Below are 17,619 nucleotides of genomic sequence, written 5' to 3' on the forward strand. Positions count from 1 at the left end.
CCCCAAGCTGAACCACCCACCAGAGAAAGGGTATCGGGTATTGAATTGATACTTTGATACTCTGATTTAACCCATTATGAGCCCAGAGAAACAGCTTTCATCTGCTTTCCTTTTTTATTTGCAATGTTTTGATTTCTCATGTTCAACTGCATTCTACATACCTTTGGGGTATTTATTTTCATTACACGAATCCACTGCCAGCTCAAATTGCATTTGCCGAGGCTTTATTCCCTTTTGATTTATGCAGTTGCATTAACATCGGCGTGTTTGATTTCGATTTCGATTTATATTTTCATTTGCATTTCCGTCTGATTTGATTTGATTTTTTACTGCTTTTTTACTGCCGTGTTTTCTGGTTGTTCTGTTTCTGTTTTTTCTAGCGATTTACCTTATCTCTCGATTAGACTAATTATGCTCGCTTACATCGCTTATTTCGATAGAAGCTTAACATTAATTATTCCCAGTGCTCCGCAGCACGGAAAATAGATTTATTTGTTGACTTGTTTGCTATTTAATGTGTTTAAATAGAACTACAAAAAAGCTCATGCGTGTTTTGTTCGATTTGTTTTCAAGTGTTGCAAGTGTTGCAAGTGCTGTTCAGCTTTAAGCCGCGCAACTCGTGTCTGTTGTCTGTGTCTGGTTTTTAAGCATAGGCGCAGAAATATTTGCTACACACAGAGAGAGCAAGAATCCCTAATAAACATTTATACAACTCGGGTGTACGACATCGATTTGCGGGTTTTATTTTGGGGCAGAGTGTTTCGACTACCAGTGATCTCTAAAAAATAACTTGATTTTCTTGACATCTGGACATCTTTGCATTCGCTCTAATTAAAATGGACACAAATATTTGCACAGACGTAATCGTAATCGCTCAATAAATAGTTATGTATATTCGAGTTTTTCTGTTGTTTGGTTTGGTTTTCGTGTCGATTGTGGCAGGTACCTGATACTTAAATATCAATATCAATAAGTTGTGGGGCAAAGTGGCAGGGACATCTGCAAACTGACGACTGAAGCAAAAAGAAAGGGAGTTTAGAGGTTTCGGCCTTATTCGCTTGCGTGTAAAAGCGCCTAAAAGCGAGCTATGCGAACTACAGCAAAAATGTTATTGTATATATAATCGCAATACAGTTATACAAATACACAGATAAATACGCAAAAAGGTTCAGCCTACACACAAATATATAGATATATAGATATATATATATATATATAATATATATATAGATTCATATTCTAGCTTGTAAATATGGATTTTTAAACTATCCTTAGCCTACGTTGAGTTTTGACTTAGCTTTGGTTTCCTTTACGTTTGGTTTCATTGTTTTTTAACACTTAGGGTTTTTGGCAATTGGAGCTCCGGCCTTGCCAACTTGACACGTGGCAATTTGTGGCGCCAAAAGTCTCCAATCATTGGACGAATTGTTGATATACGTTGCGTATCATGCTCAAAGTGAGTGAATAAGAGGGATAGAGCCGTAGCACGAGTGGGTCAGTGGGTGGAGTTAGTGAGAGAGAAAGATAGAGAGATTTAGGGGCTTAGTTCCTTAGATTAGCGTAGAGTTGGTAAACTCGGTTTTTGGACGAGTCGGCTAAGTGGCCAGTGGCACTAATCAGCAGTTTCTAGCACTTATTTAACAAGTTTATTTCGCTTTCGCTAAAAAAGAGCGAAAATATGAATCGCAGTGTGACCAAGCCTCCAGGAGAAGCGCGCTTGAGGGGCAATGTGACCATGCAACGTGCTGGAAACAGGAAATCGGCTTACGAGGCATAAAATCATGTTTGTTTGCCTTAAACAGCTCGTTAAATAATTAACTTTAATGCCCGCCTGTCGTCAAACTGCTGTTCAGTGCCATTGGCCATCGCTCGAAGCTGTTGACTTGCTTGCCTGCAATACAGTTGAGTTGTGCTTATATTTTAAAGCTTAAAGGCAATAGGTTTCGCAAACATGGCCGTTAAAGTACATATTCGTATGTAGTAGAAAAGAGTACCAGCTCGCACACACACACACACACGCAGCCTCGTAAATACTTGTATGTGTGTATACTGTAGCAGCTTACAGTGAGCACTCACAATCACATGCTTCGACAAGCACAAGTTTCAATTTGTTGCACTTTTTGAAGCATTAAGTAGCCGTCCCGGCTTAAGTGTGCGAGTGTGTAAGTGGGTGCCTGTGTGTTGGTGTTAGTACGTGCTGGTGTGTGTGTGTGTGAGTTGGCAAAGCGGTTTAGTTTCATTTAGCATTTAACAGTTACTAGTATTTGGTTTTTTCGCTTATTTTTTCCGGTTTGTTTCCGTTTTTCATATTACACAACACTGAAAGCACACGTAAAGTTTTTTGTTTCCTAGTTTCCTCTTTTTGCCCCTTTTCTGTTGCACATTTAGTTAAAATTACAATTTACGCACTAAACATGCAGAAAATGTCGCTAAACTACGGCAAATGCAGTACGTCCTTAAGGATTCCCCTCCGCCATTAGTTCTCTAAGCCTTATGATCTAGTGGCCTCGGCAATTTATGTTACATTTTCTAAAGACCTGGCGAAATTGCTTTTGATTTTCATTCGGGATTGCACAACAAACATTTGGCTCTACTTAGATGCTAAAAACTTAAGTGCTACTTGCTTTAAAGGACTGTGTCTGATCTTAATCTGATTGCTTTTCTGAATAATATTAAATAAAGATGTTAATTAATTTTAAAAAATATACGTTGCCACAAGGCGCCTTAAAGTATGCAACAGTTTGTGGCACATTGAATTCAGGGAAATATTGAAATTGTTAGGAAAACAGAAAATTCTCCGAATGTAAGAACAGCCACAGTCCCCTAATTAATTTCTTTTCGTTTCCAATGCGGAACAAAAGGTCGGATCACAATTACAAAAGTGGGATGCGGGGCCTTAGGAGTTGCCCAGGTTGGACGGCGACGGTGGCCACTGGCGCTTGATGACCGCGAAGTGTGTCATCTGGAAGGTGTTGGTCACCTGGCAGCGGCGCTCCACGAATCCGGTGAGGCAGTAGCCCATGTTGTAGTCCTCCATCGAGATGTTCGACGTCAGATACAGCTTGAACTCGTCGTTCCACGCGGGCGGCGACTTGTCACAGCCCGCTGACCCCGTCCGGATTGCATCGGCAGGGACTGCGGGCGTGGGCGTGGCAGCCACCGACCCGTTGCCCGCTGCCCCGCCCCCCGCCGGCGATGCAGCTCCTCCGCCCGCCGCCGTCGTCCGGCGAAAGTGTCCGGCAATCAGCAGGGATCCCTGCTGCTCCAGCGGCAGCATCCGGGCCTTCGTCGCGCGCCGCTGGGTTCCGGAGCACTCGACGATGCGACAGCGATTGGGCTGCCAGAAGCAGGGCGTGATGGTCCAGTAGCTGGAGGAGGCGGTCCGCGCCCAGCCCTCCTCGGGATACAGCAGTATCTGAAAGGAGGCGAAAGGAGGAGATGATGAAACATGAGTGCACTGTGGGAAATTATGTGGTCTAAATTGTAAGTTAATAATACACGAGCTCTTCTCAGAGTTTATTGGGAATTTTATACTAGAGTTTCAGTTGAATGCCCATTTGTACTTTTTAGAAACTCTTTACCAGCATTTTTTCTCCGTGTAGCTCTGGCAGACCATCGGAGCCAATTGCAAATTGGTTTTCTGTGTCGCACTTTAATTGAAAATCGTAATTAAAATCGTGCAGATTGTTTAGCCGGGATTTGGAATCGGATTCGGTTGCCATGAAACTGCACCTTAATCAAGTCCACTGCCAGTGTTTATCATTAAGTGGGCAATTATTGCCGAACAGGCTTCCGTTTAATTTGGTCGAATTAAATTGGCATAAAATCGACATGGCATTGCTTTTGACGCTTTTATGCTGCTGAATTTTACACCACCACACAGGACAGCCAGAGCATATAATCTGATTTCATAATTCACTTGCACGCCCATTCACCTGTTGTTCTTAGGCGGTGTCCCCTGTGCATTTGGGCGCTTCTGCTCCATTGCTGGCCAGGCTGCATTTTCGCATTAAATTGACATTCATGTCACTGCCACGGAAACCGCAGTTGGCCAACAGAAGCCCTAAATGAAATTCGTCAGCTAGTTTATCATTGGCCAAAACGACTGTCCTGCGCGTGGCTTCAATTTCATTTACCCATTTTGAATGCGGTTGCTGCGGTCAACGCACGCTGCTCGTTCATAATTAATACATTTCCCAGTCGCTAAATGCCAGACATTTCAAATATTTGCGCACAACGAGGCGTATGCTTAATAAGCGTCCGGCAAACAGGAAGCAGGAGCAGCAGAAGCAGCATGGACGGAGCACGCCGCTCCGAGGGGCTAATCAAACATTGAACTTGGCTTAAAGGCTCCTGCGCTGGCGAGCAGCAAAGAAAACTCCAGCAAATTGAAAAGGGGCGCCAAATGGAACGGAGTGGAGCGGGAAAATCTGGAGCCAAAGTGAAAAGCCAGCGGCCAGTGGCCACCGCAGGAGCCTGGAAACTTAACCAGGAGGCAGCCACCAGCAGGAGCTGATGCTTTTGAAATTGAAGTGGCTGCAGCTGCAGCCACGAGCGAATTCGCCCCGGGGGCCCCCAGTGCTTCCCTGGCTTTCCCTGATTTTCCCAGATTTTCCACGCCTTTGTTCTGCACTTTGACTTTAAAACATAAATTCGCATATGCCTGGAGTTTCGCCAGGTGAATTGCTTTAAATTAATGCATCGCAGGGCACTTAAAAATGCATCCGCTTACGTTTTATTTACGTTCGACTCCGGCTGACCGAAAACAATGAGGCCGATCGATGCGATGGAGTGTTTGAATGGAGATTCCTCCAATGGAGGTGAAAGCCCGGCTACGGTACATTAAGCTGGAAATGGAAATGGGAAATCGCCTTTAACATTAATGAGTATTGAACGCTTTCCCTGCCGGTGAATGCCTGATACTGATGAAGAGGCATTTAACTTATAAACGCGCCGAGTGTCTGCAAAATATTTCCACAATTTCTGAAGCTCTTTAATGGAAGTTGTCTTGTACATCCTATTAACTGATAATTGACCATTTGGAACGTTCACAGAGATTAGAACTTTTTGTTTTACTTTCCATTTTCCCTAGATAATTATGTCATCTTTCTGCTTAAAATTCCAACCTCGTTTGCCATTTGTTTTGCGCAATTAGGAGCGTATTTTTCACGCTACTGCCCGTAATGGGACACCGAAAATTACATTTTCCGCGGAAAAACCAAGCTGATGTCTGGCTATCTGGTTTCTATCTGGCTTTCTGGATTTCTGGCTGCATAAATGGCACATAGATGGCACATCAATCCGGTCCACAAACTGCCCTTGTGGCGAACCAGAGCACGTGCTGCATATTTGTCAACTTGCCCCACATGACGCGATTGGCTTCGCAGAAATTGCGCGCTCGTGTTTGGAAATTATAAAAGCGGGGAAAATGGAACTGTAGCTCCGGCTACGACTGCCTAATAAGCTGCCAAAATGAGCTTAGTGACGACAGATACCCCACTGATTGGTTGCCTTCCTCCTCTCCCCTCCCCCTCTTCCACCACGACTGCCATTGCATTATTCAAAGACGCCAAAAGTGCGCGCTGCCAAATTGAAAATGCAACGGCAGCCACCGATGCACGCAACAAATCGCTTGCCACTATCAAGGGTCATAAAATCCTTCACTGCCACCCGCGTCCTTGTCGCCCCTCACCCCCTCCCTCCTCAACGCTGAGCACACATATTGGCTGTGGGGTTTATGCAGCAGGATGCACCAGTGGTGGCCCCGAAGTCACTAATGCCCACGGTGATTGGAAGTGCGGACATACCCTACATATAAATGAAAGAAATATGTGCTATGAGTTATGCTGTTTTATCTGTATATCTTATAATATATACTAATCTTATATACTTTAAAATTATCCTTGTTTTCTAATTAATTTATTTTATTTGATTAACTGGTAATGGTATACCCTAATATCCCTACTTCAAAGTGACTGCCAGCACCAGCACCCACAACTATTTATAGGGACACGCACACACTCTCACACACTCTCACACACTCACAGTCACACGCACACACACAGGGGAGAGCAGACACGTACACGCTGGAAAATCACTTCCGCTTTTGAGCTGCAACGTTGGCAATTTCGCAGAGGAGCGCAGATAAATGGGAACTGTGTGTGGATGTGGGGCACTAGGAGCACTGGGAGCACTGGGGGGTGGTCCAGGACAACTGGCATCAGGTGGCGAATGCCGAGTGGCGAAATCGAAAACGTGGCCAGGACTGGGTCGTCGATGCCCATTCACATTCACAGTCGCAGTCGCAGGGAACTCCTCCTTGAGGCGTCCGTAATCGATTTCTGCGACTCTGCCCGGGAATCGTTTGTTGACTTTGGGTTTTTATGGCGCGCCACTTTATTGCCACCACAAGTCCACGGCGACCCTATTCCCATTCCCATTCCCGTCCCCGTTCCCATTCCCAGTTGGCTTCTCAGCTTCGGTTCGGTAAATAAAATGCCAAATGGCAAACGGCAATACCCGAACGCGCAGCCTGCGAGGGCGAGCTCCATTGTCGCCAATTGGCAACTTTGTCTATTAATTTGCTTAATGAGTTCGGTGACAAATATTGAACGGCTGCAACTCAGCAAATAGCTGCCAAGTTTGCAGGATCCTTTGGGGTCCCTGGCATCCCTGGAGTCCCTGGAACCCTTGGAACCCCTGGAAACCCTGGATTCCCTATTCCTGAGTCCTGAGCACAGAAACTTTTCTCATTTCGCTCGCCCGTTCGCTTCGCTCGACATTAATTAATTAAGTGCTGCCGCAGACATTTCAACACTTTTGCCAGTCAGTCAGTCACTCAGTCACTCAGTCAGTCAGTCGGTTCGTCGGGCATTACTTAGGCAAATGGTCTCTGTGTGCGTGGGGGTACGAGTGTATATCTCTGGGCACTTCAACTTAATTACCCGCCCTCATCGGCACCCTGCCGATGTGCCTCCAAATCCAGCATAAGCTCGAAAATCAAAGCTTCAACACGATTGTCTAAGCACTTGAGGAGCCCCCGGCCCATCGAGTTCCTTCAAGCCACCCCATCCATGTGGCCCACTCATCCATCCCTGCACGCAACTCCACTCAAAGGTCCTTCGAGGATTTTATGAACACTTCTGATGCGGAAGGGTGGAGCAAGTTTTCCGCCAAGATGGAGTAAGGAGCTTTCTGGAAGATTAAACGTAACCAAGGCGGGCTTTCCATTTTTGTAGAATACTGTGACTTGGTAGCAGTATTTACTATTATAATTATTAGTGGTAAAGGTAAAGTAACATTTCGTAATACTACAGATATTGCACAATATCACAGATTTTTCCATTCCTCCCTGAAAGCAGAGCCTTTGTTTCATCCGGCGAAAAGTGAGCTTTGTGCAAACTTCGCCTCGAGTTCTTTGCGCCATTCTTACGTGTGCGGAAAGGCATTCCACTGAGTTCACTGAGTTTGGGGGAAATTGGAGTTTTCCTCAATTCATTTCGCCGCTTTTCGAGAGCGTAAATGAGTTTTTGGCTGATTGTAAAACTTATCTGCTGGCTTTGTCTTCGATTGCCAGTGCCAATTGTATCGGATATTTCCTGTTTGTGTTTCATTATGCGCCTCACGCGCTCCACTATCCGCATTCGCATCCGCATTCGCCTCGGCATCCTTTGTCCTTCGAGTGGAGCTATTCAGGAGGTCCTGGCAGCTAGGAGACTGGCGAAAGTTTTAATAAGTTGCTCATTAGCACAGAAATGGAATAGCTGCTGCTGCTGCTGGTGTGGCAGGCAGACAAAATAATTTACACGCCAACATCCGTTGCAATTAAACTGCAAGGGTGAACTTAAATTTCCGGGTTAGGAATCGCCGCCGGCTTCCCGGATGGCCAAGACGGCGACTTGGCCTCCCATCTTGCTGCCCATCCTGCCCATCTTGGCCAAGTTTATGGCTGAATGTAGATGTCAACGGATGGGCCCACAGCGAAACTTTGCCCGCCAGTATTTTCTAAATTTAATGAGTTGTATTACGAGCAGCTTAAAGAGGGCAGCCCCCCGGCCCCGCATCTCCCGCTTCCCCGCCAGCCGCAACTTGGTGTAAACTTCTATATGACAAAGTTTCGCTCGCGAGTCCTTGCGGCGTCGCAAGTAATGCACAAATTAAAGTTCTTTGCCAAACTACACCAGGCAGTGGCTGCTGAAAGTTTCCTCCATCCCTCGTCCTTCGTCCTCCAGCCTTCGTCCTTTATCCTCGCAGCGCTAGTTGACATGTTGAGTCGCACAAGGATATGCGTGGCTACAAATTTGATATGTTAGACAAGTCCTGGCTACATGGAAATGGCAAGTGGGATGCAGGATGCAGGATGCGGGAAGTGGAAAGTGGGAAATGGCAGCTCGGGGCTGGATGGGAATCCACTTGCAATCCTCCAGTCGCTCCACCATGGGCGATAAATGCCGGCAAACTTTGCGGAAGGATGCGGAGCAGCAACTATTGGCAGTGCCAGGATTCCCCGGATCCTGAATCCTGGATTCTGTCTCTGGATTGTGGGGTTAATGCGAGCGGAAATATGGATATTGCTTTTAGTTCAGCCATGTAAATGCCGTCGTTTATTAGGGGATTACTGTGGCAGCAGCGGCTACAATGGAATTTAATACTTTTCGGCCTTGAAAGGCAAATTCTCATTTCATTAACATGAAAATCTAATCAAGTTTCCTCTAAAATGTCAAATTAAAATATTTTAAATTTATTTTGCGCATCTAATGGCATTTTAATTTCATTTGAAACCCATTATAAGCCAATTCCCTTTACTTCATAACATTTACTGCCCATTTCCCAACTTAAAAGCTAACAATTTTTTCAAAGAATGCCCTGCAACTTTTTGATAGAAATCAATGCCATACCTCGGCAAATTCCCATTAAATTTAATTTTCATAAATGTTACAGCATTTTGTCATTGCAAAAGTTTCCGAGTTTCTGATTTTCCAAGTCTTCAGGCGACCAGATTTTCCACCATTTTCCAGCGAGGCACACACTGTCATCTCTGTGGATCCCGCGATTCTGCGTTCGCCGGTGTAAAAGATTAAGCACATTTATGTGACAAGTGCGACATCAGCGGAGACAACGAGCAGCGGGCTGAGATGGGGATGTGGATGGGGATGGGGATGGTGATGGTGATGGGATTCATGTCCTGGGGAAGGATACGAGCGACAGTCACGCATGTGCCACAATTTAAAGTTGAGCACTAATGAAATTTGAGCTGCCGCCTTCCCAGCTGCCAGGCAATTGCAGACTTGCAAAGTTATGCGCCACAGCAGATACCAAAAATGGCATCGAATCCGGCAAATCCTGGCACTCCTGCACTGCTGCACTCCTGCAATTTGGCTGGGGAGACGTGTCCTGGGCGCGATACCACGGCTCACAGCTGGCGGAAGTTTGCCCAAGTCCTGTTACCCGCTTAATGCGCGTCAGGAGTGGCGGCTTAAGGTCCTGTGCCCCGAATGTTTCGGCCTCGGATTGTCTCATTAGGGGCAGAGGTCCCGGTCACGCCTCAATTCACAGACTGGGCTCTAAACTTTGCCACCGGGCCAAGTCACCGCGCAGAATAGCTCATCAATAACCCATTTGTGTGGTGCTCAATGGCCCAGGGCGACCGGGAAACGGGGAAACTGGGAGGCTGGTGGGTTGATGGGTCGGGAGTCGGGTCACGACCTTCCCCACGGGCAAACAGAAACGGAACGTAACGGAAACAGCTTTGAGCCCGATATCCCCGTGGACACAAAACGGTGGGCCCCGCCGTGTATTCACTTTGCCATTCAGACGGAGGCCCATAAATCAGGTCGAGGCCCACCCTCGACCAGCTTATAAATCTCCCACATCTGCGCTTTTCATTGGCAATCAACGAATCAGCGAGGAAATGCTTCTTTCAGTTATTTTTAATGAGCGACAGCCCCTGTTGGGAGCTCCATACCCATTACCAGCCCATGGAAATCATCTTAAAGCGGCGGCAAATGCTCACGAATTTGAAAATTTCAGTGCTTCAGCCGGGGCATGCAACATGTTGGACGTGTAATGTATGGCAATGTCTGAGAGACGAAATGAAATGAAAATTTAATAAAATAAAAGTATACGACCAGGCCTGCTGCGAGGGAGGAGCAGAAGGATGAGGAGGAGTAGCTGCTCCTCGGGGCTAAAGACGTTTGCCTTAAATGAAGATGTATGCCAGCCGGGCGTATGAGTAATATGCGCAAATATGCGCATAAAATAAAGCAACTTGTAGCAATTTCCCCTGCTCTCGTCTCCTTTTGCTCGGCTCCTCCACTTCCTTTGGCTCCTCTGGCTGCTCAGGATCCTTTGGGCCGTTGCCACTTTGGTTTCCTCGGCGTCTTTGGCTGGCTTCTTGTGTTTAATTTAGGCAGCCATAAACGTAATGCGGAGCCTCAAGTACTCGCATCCGAGGACTCCCAGTCCCATTTCCATTCTCAGTGCCAGCCAACCGAATTTATATGGCGGCACATAAAACTGGGCAACCTTACCCGCACTCCCAGCCATTCGTGCTTCATTTCCTCGGCATGGCGACATAAAATAGCATTTTATTCGAGACTGCTTTAAAGACCGAGATATTGTCTTTCGGCTCCGGGCATTAACCCATTACACGGCTAGAATTTCCGCTTCGGCAGTGGCACAACGGGCGATAGTATATCAAATGCGGCATTTTGAATTTATGCGCCGTCTTTATGGTACAAGTGAATAAATAAAAAATTTAATAACACATTTTAATGGCTGCATCATGCCGGGCTGCACTCGCGAGTATATCAATGATAAAGATGGCTTGGTATACAACCTATTTGGAATGCGAATCAACAGGGCCACAAGCATCTGTTTCTGTGTCCAAAATGGAAAGACCTTTCATAATTTATTGTTAATGGCATTCTTGCCTGAGAATTCCCGCGTGGAATTACGCTTTCAAGATTGATAACTTTGAATTCAAAGGCATGTTTGTTGCGCCAAGGCGTTTGAAATTCGCGGAAGAGTTCAATAGAAAGGTGGCCCAGTGCCACCCACCCATTTCACAGGAAGTGCAAACAATTTCCAATCACAGCCTTGAAAGCTCCTATCATTGTTCGCCGCCGGGCTAAATGCTCGTCCCATTGCCATTCCCATTCCCATTGCCATTGTGTGCGACCCAGTTGTCCCATTGTGCGATTGCTATTGCGATGTGAGTGCTCGACATCAAAGGCAGGCCTCGTCCTGCGGACGTCCTGGTGGCTGGGTGTCCTGGCGTCCTTGGCTGGCACTCACATTCTGTTTGGCTGCCAGCACGTTAGCATATCACCGATGCCAAGCCATCCATCAAATATCGCGCATCCCAGGCGAGCCTCCCGCGTGCCTCGAAGGATTTCGCAGGATTCCTGGAGGTTCTGCCGGTGACTGCCTCAAAATTCGCCAGGCAGCCCCTTGTGCGAAACGCTTTAAGGACGACACTCTCCGGAGGACATGGAATCTCAACCTATTTCGTTGTCTACCTCATTGAATTAGCCCTAACATGCTCGCTCGAGCGGAGATAATAAATTGAATTAAATTGATGCGCAGGCAAATTGGGAGGCGGACTGCTTTCTCCACGTTGGCCTCTGCCAAAGGAGAAATTCATTTAATTTTTGGCTCAAATGTCTTTTTAATGCTCCTCCCTCGCCCTTGTGGGTGGCCAATATGGCCGGAGAGCCAAAATATTGTTGACAGCACATGTGGCACATGGCAGGAATTGTTTTTTCGGGGCTAATCAAGCGGCAGCTGTGTGCCAAGTGGGGAAGTAGTGGCACAGGAAAGTGGTCCGAAATTCCTTTAAATTAGAGTGTCTCTTATAGTTCAGCATTAAGGCTAAGCTGGAGGGGATTGGGATTGGGATTGGGGTAAAGGTAAGACAGACAGATGGACAGACAGACGTGCTAGATGGATGCAGCAATAATTAACTGCAGGGAGCAGCTGAGCTGAGTCACAGAAGAAAGCCATCGAGGTGAAGGGCAAACAGTGAAATGGCTGAGGAGTCCCTCAGCCCCCACCAGGTGCTCCATCCTCCCCAGCAGCTTAACTTGGCATTAACGCAATTTGTCACGGCAGAACAGGCAGCAGAGAGCCGGCAGCTTAGCTGCAAAACTTGTAGCTGCCGCCCCAAAAATGTAAAGAGCGAACATTTTGGCTTGTGTGTAGGAGCAGTAAGTACGTGGCTGTGTTTTATTTTTACTTTTATTTATATTTTCATTTTTACTTATACCTTTATTTTGCAACATTGAGCTGACAGGTGAAATGAAATTGCGTGGGCTGCACTTACACATTCCTTCGCAGCGTTTTCCACTTCAACTTAGGCTTATCCCACCGGTCCCACTTTAAATACGCCATGGAGATGGAAAATTCCAGCGAAAACATTGACAGCCACAAAAATATGTAGCTACGAGTTTTCCCATTTCCCATTCCCACTTGTAGTTGGGAGCCGGAACTGCAGAGTGACAGCAGACTGTGGCTTAAACAAGAAATACCGGGCAGGTAAGCTTCCCCCGGGAAGCTTAACAATAATGGCCAAGATATTTGGCCAGCTCCAACTGCAAGCGTAAGCCAGGGCTTTTCTACGAGTTTTGGGGCAGTTGGGGTTTTGGAACGGCTGAAGAATTTTAATTTGGTAATAGGAGCGGTTGGACTGGGTAAGTTTGTGCGACAATCTTATTCGAGTGCTTTAACATTTAACAACAATCAACTTACTTTGGCTTAAACTTAAAGCCTGAAGTCGGCCTAGGCCCATAAATCCTGTTGGCCATGTTGCAGTCGCCGCAATTAGAAAACCTGCCACTCAGTGGCTCATTGATAGCTGTAAGCCGCCAGTTCCCCTGGCCACTTGCCACTAGCCATCCTCCATGACCACCCAGCACTTACCACAGAGGAGCGGAGAAGCCAGTCAGCAAAATCGCGCATACGGCCCGTGGCCAGCTGCATCAGCTTGAATGCGGGTGGCAGCAAATCGCCTTAGCAGCTGGAGGGAAAACCCTAATAAACCAGCAAGGAACTGCACAGTTAAGCCTTCTGCGGCTGTCACGCCCCCTTCTCCAACAGCCTCCGCCCCGATAGTAGTAGGCGTTGCCTTCAACTTTGACCAGAGCGATTTAAATCTTTGCCGGGGAATATAAATTTAAGAGTGCCCCGCTTACTTATCTAAGTCTATGACTTTGGGTTAGGCGTTCGGGATTCAGGACTCAGGACTCAGGATTCGAGGATGAGTCAGGCAGTTGGAAGATGGGAGCTGGAACTGGGTTTTCGGGGTCGGGGTCGGGGATCTCGGATCTGATGAGGAGCAATGGGATGGCATGGCTTCTGTGGATGGCTGCTGTGCTTTTTATACCCGCCATTTTGCCGCTGTCTCTTGGCCGCTTCTTGCTACAAATCATGATAATAAATTCCAATTTTATTTAGTCAGTGAGGCGGCAAAGCACCCTTGTCATCGTCATCGCCAACGAAAAAGTGGAGGCTGTGAGGGAAAGGGAACGGAAGGGAAGGAAAACTCCCTTCAGCCAAATAAAGGCAGCCGAACCGCTTCATCTGCTCGACACAAAAAAAGGGTCTGTGTTTCAACTACTTGGATCAACGGTTCAGCTCAGTTTTATGACTTTTTATTTTATACACACCCAGCACCCAACACCCAGCGCCCAACAGTCCGCATTCAACTTTCCGGCTTCCGACGCCAGTTAAATAAATACACTCCCAAATTGACTTGGCCTGCTTAGCTTTTGGGCGGGCGTAATCAGGCCTGATTATAATGAATAGTTGGAAATGGGATGCAGCCAGTTGGCCAAATCAGCAAACAGCAAAACCAGAGGCGACACTCAGCCGACCAGCTCATCAGTCAGCCAGACGGACAGTGCAGTTTGGAGTGGACCGCAAAGCCCATGAATTCAGCATTCTGCCTCCTGAATCCTGCATCCTGCATCCTGGCTGCTTCATCATGGAAAATGCAGCAGCAACGCCAGCCAAAACACATTAGCCGTGTGCTAAAAGTGTCGCACAGCCCAGTCGGCCAACGCACAAGTCCTGCGAGGAGAGTGCTTCCAAAATTCACGACCCATATACATAATTTCAAATATAACTATCCTTAAAATCTTCATTGGATGTAGTAAACCAAAGTACCACAACATTAAGTGGGTTTAAATAAGTAGGTAAGCTTTCTATTTGGCCGGAAACACTGTTTACATTGCATGATGAAATCTTTCCCTAATTGAACATTTTACGAGTGACCCTCGCAGCGAGTCCTTTTTTCAGTTGGAGCTGAGCTGGCAGGACATGTGGCAGTTGGCAGTTTGCTGCGCTTTCCCCGCCCCGCCACGCCCCAACACGCCCCTTCCGCCTCCCGCTTTCGGGCTGTGGCTCTTCATTGCCTGTTGGCAATTACAACGTTGCAATGTTGATGGCATTTTCTTCCTTTTATATGCATATGCAAGCGCACACACACTCGCACACTCACACTCGAGCCAGGACATAACGATGCTCGCAGACAGTCAGCAGCTTACAAGGACATTCGGAGGGGGTGGGAAGTGGGCTGGAAGGGAGGGCCAGTGGCTAGTCACTTCCGCCTCGCCCGATGAGGACGTCCATTTTTTCATAATACTCTTTCGCTCGGCGAGTTCGTTGAGTCCTTGATTGCATTGGCCTTTGTGCTCGGCAAGCTAATTACACGGCATGAAGAAGGGCTCATTAAAACTAAATGGGCAGATTAAAGTGTAAAGGATTTTGCATTAGCCATTGTCGGCGCTCAAATAATGAGGCAAATGGGCCATATCACTCGATCGAGACTTGACTCCATAGATTCACTTTCAATTCGCATATGCCGCCGTATTCCCTGACTCCTCAGACACCTTCTTCCCCCAGCGAACTCTGCTGTTAATGTAAATATGTCTTACAGCATTATCGCATTTGGTTAAGAGGGTAAACTCCACCCGACAGATTTCACTTGCAACATTACCCGTAGCCGTCGCAATATGTACATCCATCTGGGGGTTGATTTCCGTTTTTTGGGTGGTTGCAAATGGATACCATTTATCCTTATCCTGTGTACAAACAGTTTTTGTTTTACCTAAGCCATTGCCATTGCTATTGCTGTTGCTGTTGCTATTGCTTCATTATAAAATCGATGGGGGACGATGTGTAAACTACCCTTTGAGGACGAAACTGGGGGTAATCAGATTGTTCATCAAAGGATCCTGCTCCTGCTCCTCAAAGCGCTTGATTCAATGACCGAGTAAAGCTTTTCGAATTGAATTTTACAGGAGCGGGCTCGAGAGCGTCTATGTCTCCATCGTTCCTCTGCACTCGTTGTCAACGGATTGGTGTTAATGTCCTTTGGCATTGTTGCACTGCCAGGACGACTGGGACGACCAGGACGACCACGACGACCAAAAGACCGGACCACCGGACAAGCAGGGCCACAAGTCGACTGTGTGCAAAATAGACTGAAATTGATGATGTCACTTGATAGGGCGAATGGGTTTTTCATTTTTCACTTTTTCACTCCGCCCCCCAGCCCAATCCTCGAGCTCCTGCAGATCCTTCGTGTTCGTGTTGTTTAACAAATTCATCCTGTTGCTTGCGCTCCAGTGCGTGATGCCCAGCAGATTGCGGGGCGAGTGAGTGTGACTGTGTGTGTGACTGTGAGTGTGTGTGCGAAATGTGCATTTGATGCAGACACATCCTCGTGCAGAGAAACAAAATTCGGGTGGCACCAATAGTAGCTGCTGATAGTGAAACAAGAGACTCCGCAATCTACTAGTTCTAGTGGTCGCAAATGAACTTCAAGAGTGCTTATTCACTAGTACCACCAAGCATTAAGTATCATTGGGAAGTTATCACTGGGTAGTTATTTCTCGCAGTGCAGTGCCATAATTGAACATCTCTTTTTCTGGGGTTTTCGGAATAGAAGGAGCACGCAGCCATTGTTGTGCATCGACCTGTTTGATTGGCTTTTCTTTTGCACGTTTTTAATTAGTGGGAATTTGGGGATATCGAACGAAAGTGGGTAAACTTCAGAGCCACTGTGTGTGGCACTGTGCGGAGTGGAATGTTGTCTTTTGGCGCATTAAACAAACGAAATATTTCATAAGCGCATTGCGCCCTGGCCACAATGCCGAATGATTTATATGCAAAGTGGCATAAGCATTCTGTGTGTGTGTGTGTGTTTCCTGGCCCTATTTTCCCAACTCAACGCAACCCAACCCATCGCATTACATTTTCCATTTTACCTAGGCCAAAGCAAACAAACCGGGGGCAATCGAGCGAACTTCACTCCGCAGCTTTTGCTACAAATTTTCCAAAATTTATAACAAAGGCCCCACACACACACACACACACACGCGTGTATAGTTGTGGGGGAAGGGGAAGGACTCCTGGGTATTGGCTACCTTACGGTTGAGTGGCTCGTGGCTCCTGGCTGGTTGCTGGTGGCTCATGGCTCGTGGCACTTTGGCGCCAGGACTCCGGCTTTGGGGTCTTCGCCTCGCAATGGATGACAATGTAGCCAGGAGACTGTAAAATTTATGCACTTTTAGGATTGTTTGCAATGCGCTCGAGAAGGGGATTGTTCCATTATGCGATAAGCACTGGGACTTCCCCAAGGTGTTCCACTGTACAACAAAAGGAGCCGGCTTCCTAAGACGTTCCAGCTGCACTGGGTCAAACTGGAAATTAATTATCCACTTATTCCTTTGCTCAAGAACCTTCAAAGGAAGATGCAAGTAGCTGCTCCCTAACCCTTTCTGGTTCATTTTGTCAAGGAAACGGAGTATTTCCCCCCTTTCAAATCAAATACTTTCAAGCTAGGAGCATGCCAAAATCAATGCTAGAGTGTGCTCTGAGTGTGCCACTTCAAGTCAATTGGAGCCACTGAATGCAGCAGCTTCGCGAGCGAGGATTTCATGCGCAATCCGCCGAATCACCATTTCTTCTTTGCACTTCGCCACTCACCTTGTTGGAATTGCCATTGAATTTCAGCAGCTTCTTGCAGGACTTGCCGCGACTCTCGAAGTAGATTTCCTGCGGCGTCCGGCGGCGTCGCTGTCCGGGAACGGCAGCAGGTGTGGCGACTCCCTTGCGCTGCAGCTGCAGCTGGGAGAAGGGATCGCTGCCGGCCACCGATTGCGTGGCCTTGTGGCGACTCACGCAGAGGAGGCGGCCCAAGATGCCGCAGCAGCCGCTGGGCGGTGCCTCACTTCCGGCGGCTCCAACTCCAGCTCCAGCTCCAGGACCAGCTCCGGTTGCATTGTTGTTGGAGCAGCGGGCGGATATGGTCATTAGGTTGCCATGGCGGCTGGTCGGGCGATTGACGTCCATTTCCATGTTGGCTAGCAGCGGAATCGTTGCCTACAGGGCGGCGTCGTCTTCCCTTGTTGATTTTGCTCGATTTCCAGTGTTTGTTTACAATTTTTGATTGCGGCTTCCCTGACCGCAGGCTGTGTCCTTCGTCCTTTCCGCCTTTCTTGGTTTTTTTTGTCAATGTTTCTCTGCCTTGTTGTTGTTTACTGGTGGCTAAAGTCTCACCGAAAAGTTGGCGCCCTCTCACAGACACACACACACGCGCACTCACAAAACACGTCG

The 17,619-nt window shown here is 47.3% G+C and overlaps 1 protein-coding gene across 1 annotated transcript; it reads right to left on the reverse strand.

Annotated features, from left to right (window-relative positions):
- Positions 1 to 2,853: 2,853 nt before the first annotated feature.
- LOC122614358 lies at positions 2,854 to 17,361 on the reverse strand. Its single transcript, XM_043788928.1, has 2 exons — positions 16,990 to 17,361; positions 2,854 to 3,415 (listed from the first exon to the last, which is right to left on the reverse strand). Exons 1-2 carry the CDS (start codon positions 17,359 to 17,361, stop codon positions 2,897 to 2,899), a joined length of 891 nt encoding a protein of 296 aa, XP_043644863.1. The 3' UTR covers positions 2,854 to 2,896.
- Positions 17,362 to 17,619: the final 258 nt, after the last annotated feature.

Source organism: Drosophila teissieri, chromosome 2R, assembly GCF_016746235.2.
Source record: "Drosophila teissieri strain GT53w chromosome 2R, Prin_Dtei_1.1, whole genome shotgun sequence".
NCBI lineage: Eukaryota > Metazoa > Arthropoda > Insecta > Diptera > Drosophilidae > Drosophila > Drosophila teissieri.

Coding starts and splice junctions, on each gene's coding strand:
- LOC122614358 (XM_043788928.1), bottom strand. CDS start 17,361: ATGGAAATGGACGTCAATCGCCCGACCAGCCGCCATGGCAACCTAATG. Junction 3,416..16,989: donor TCAATGGCAATTCCAACAAG/GTGAGTGGCGAA, acceptor GCCTCCTTTCAG/ATACTGCTGTATCCCGAGGA.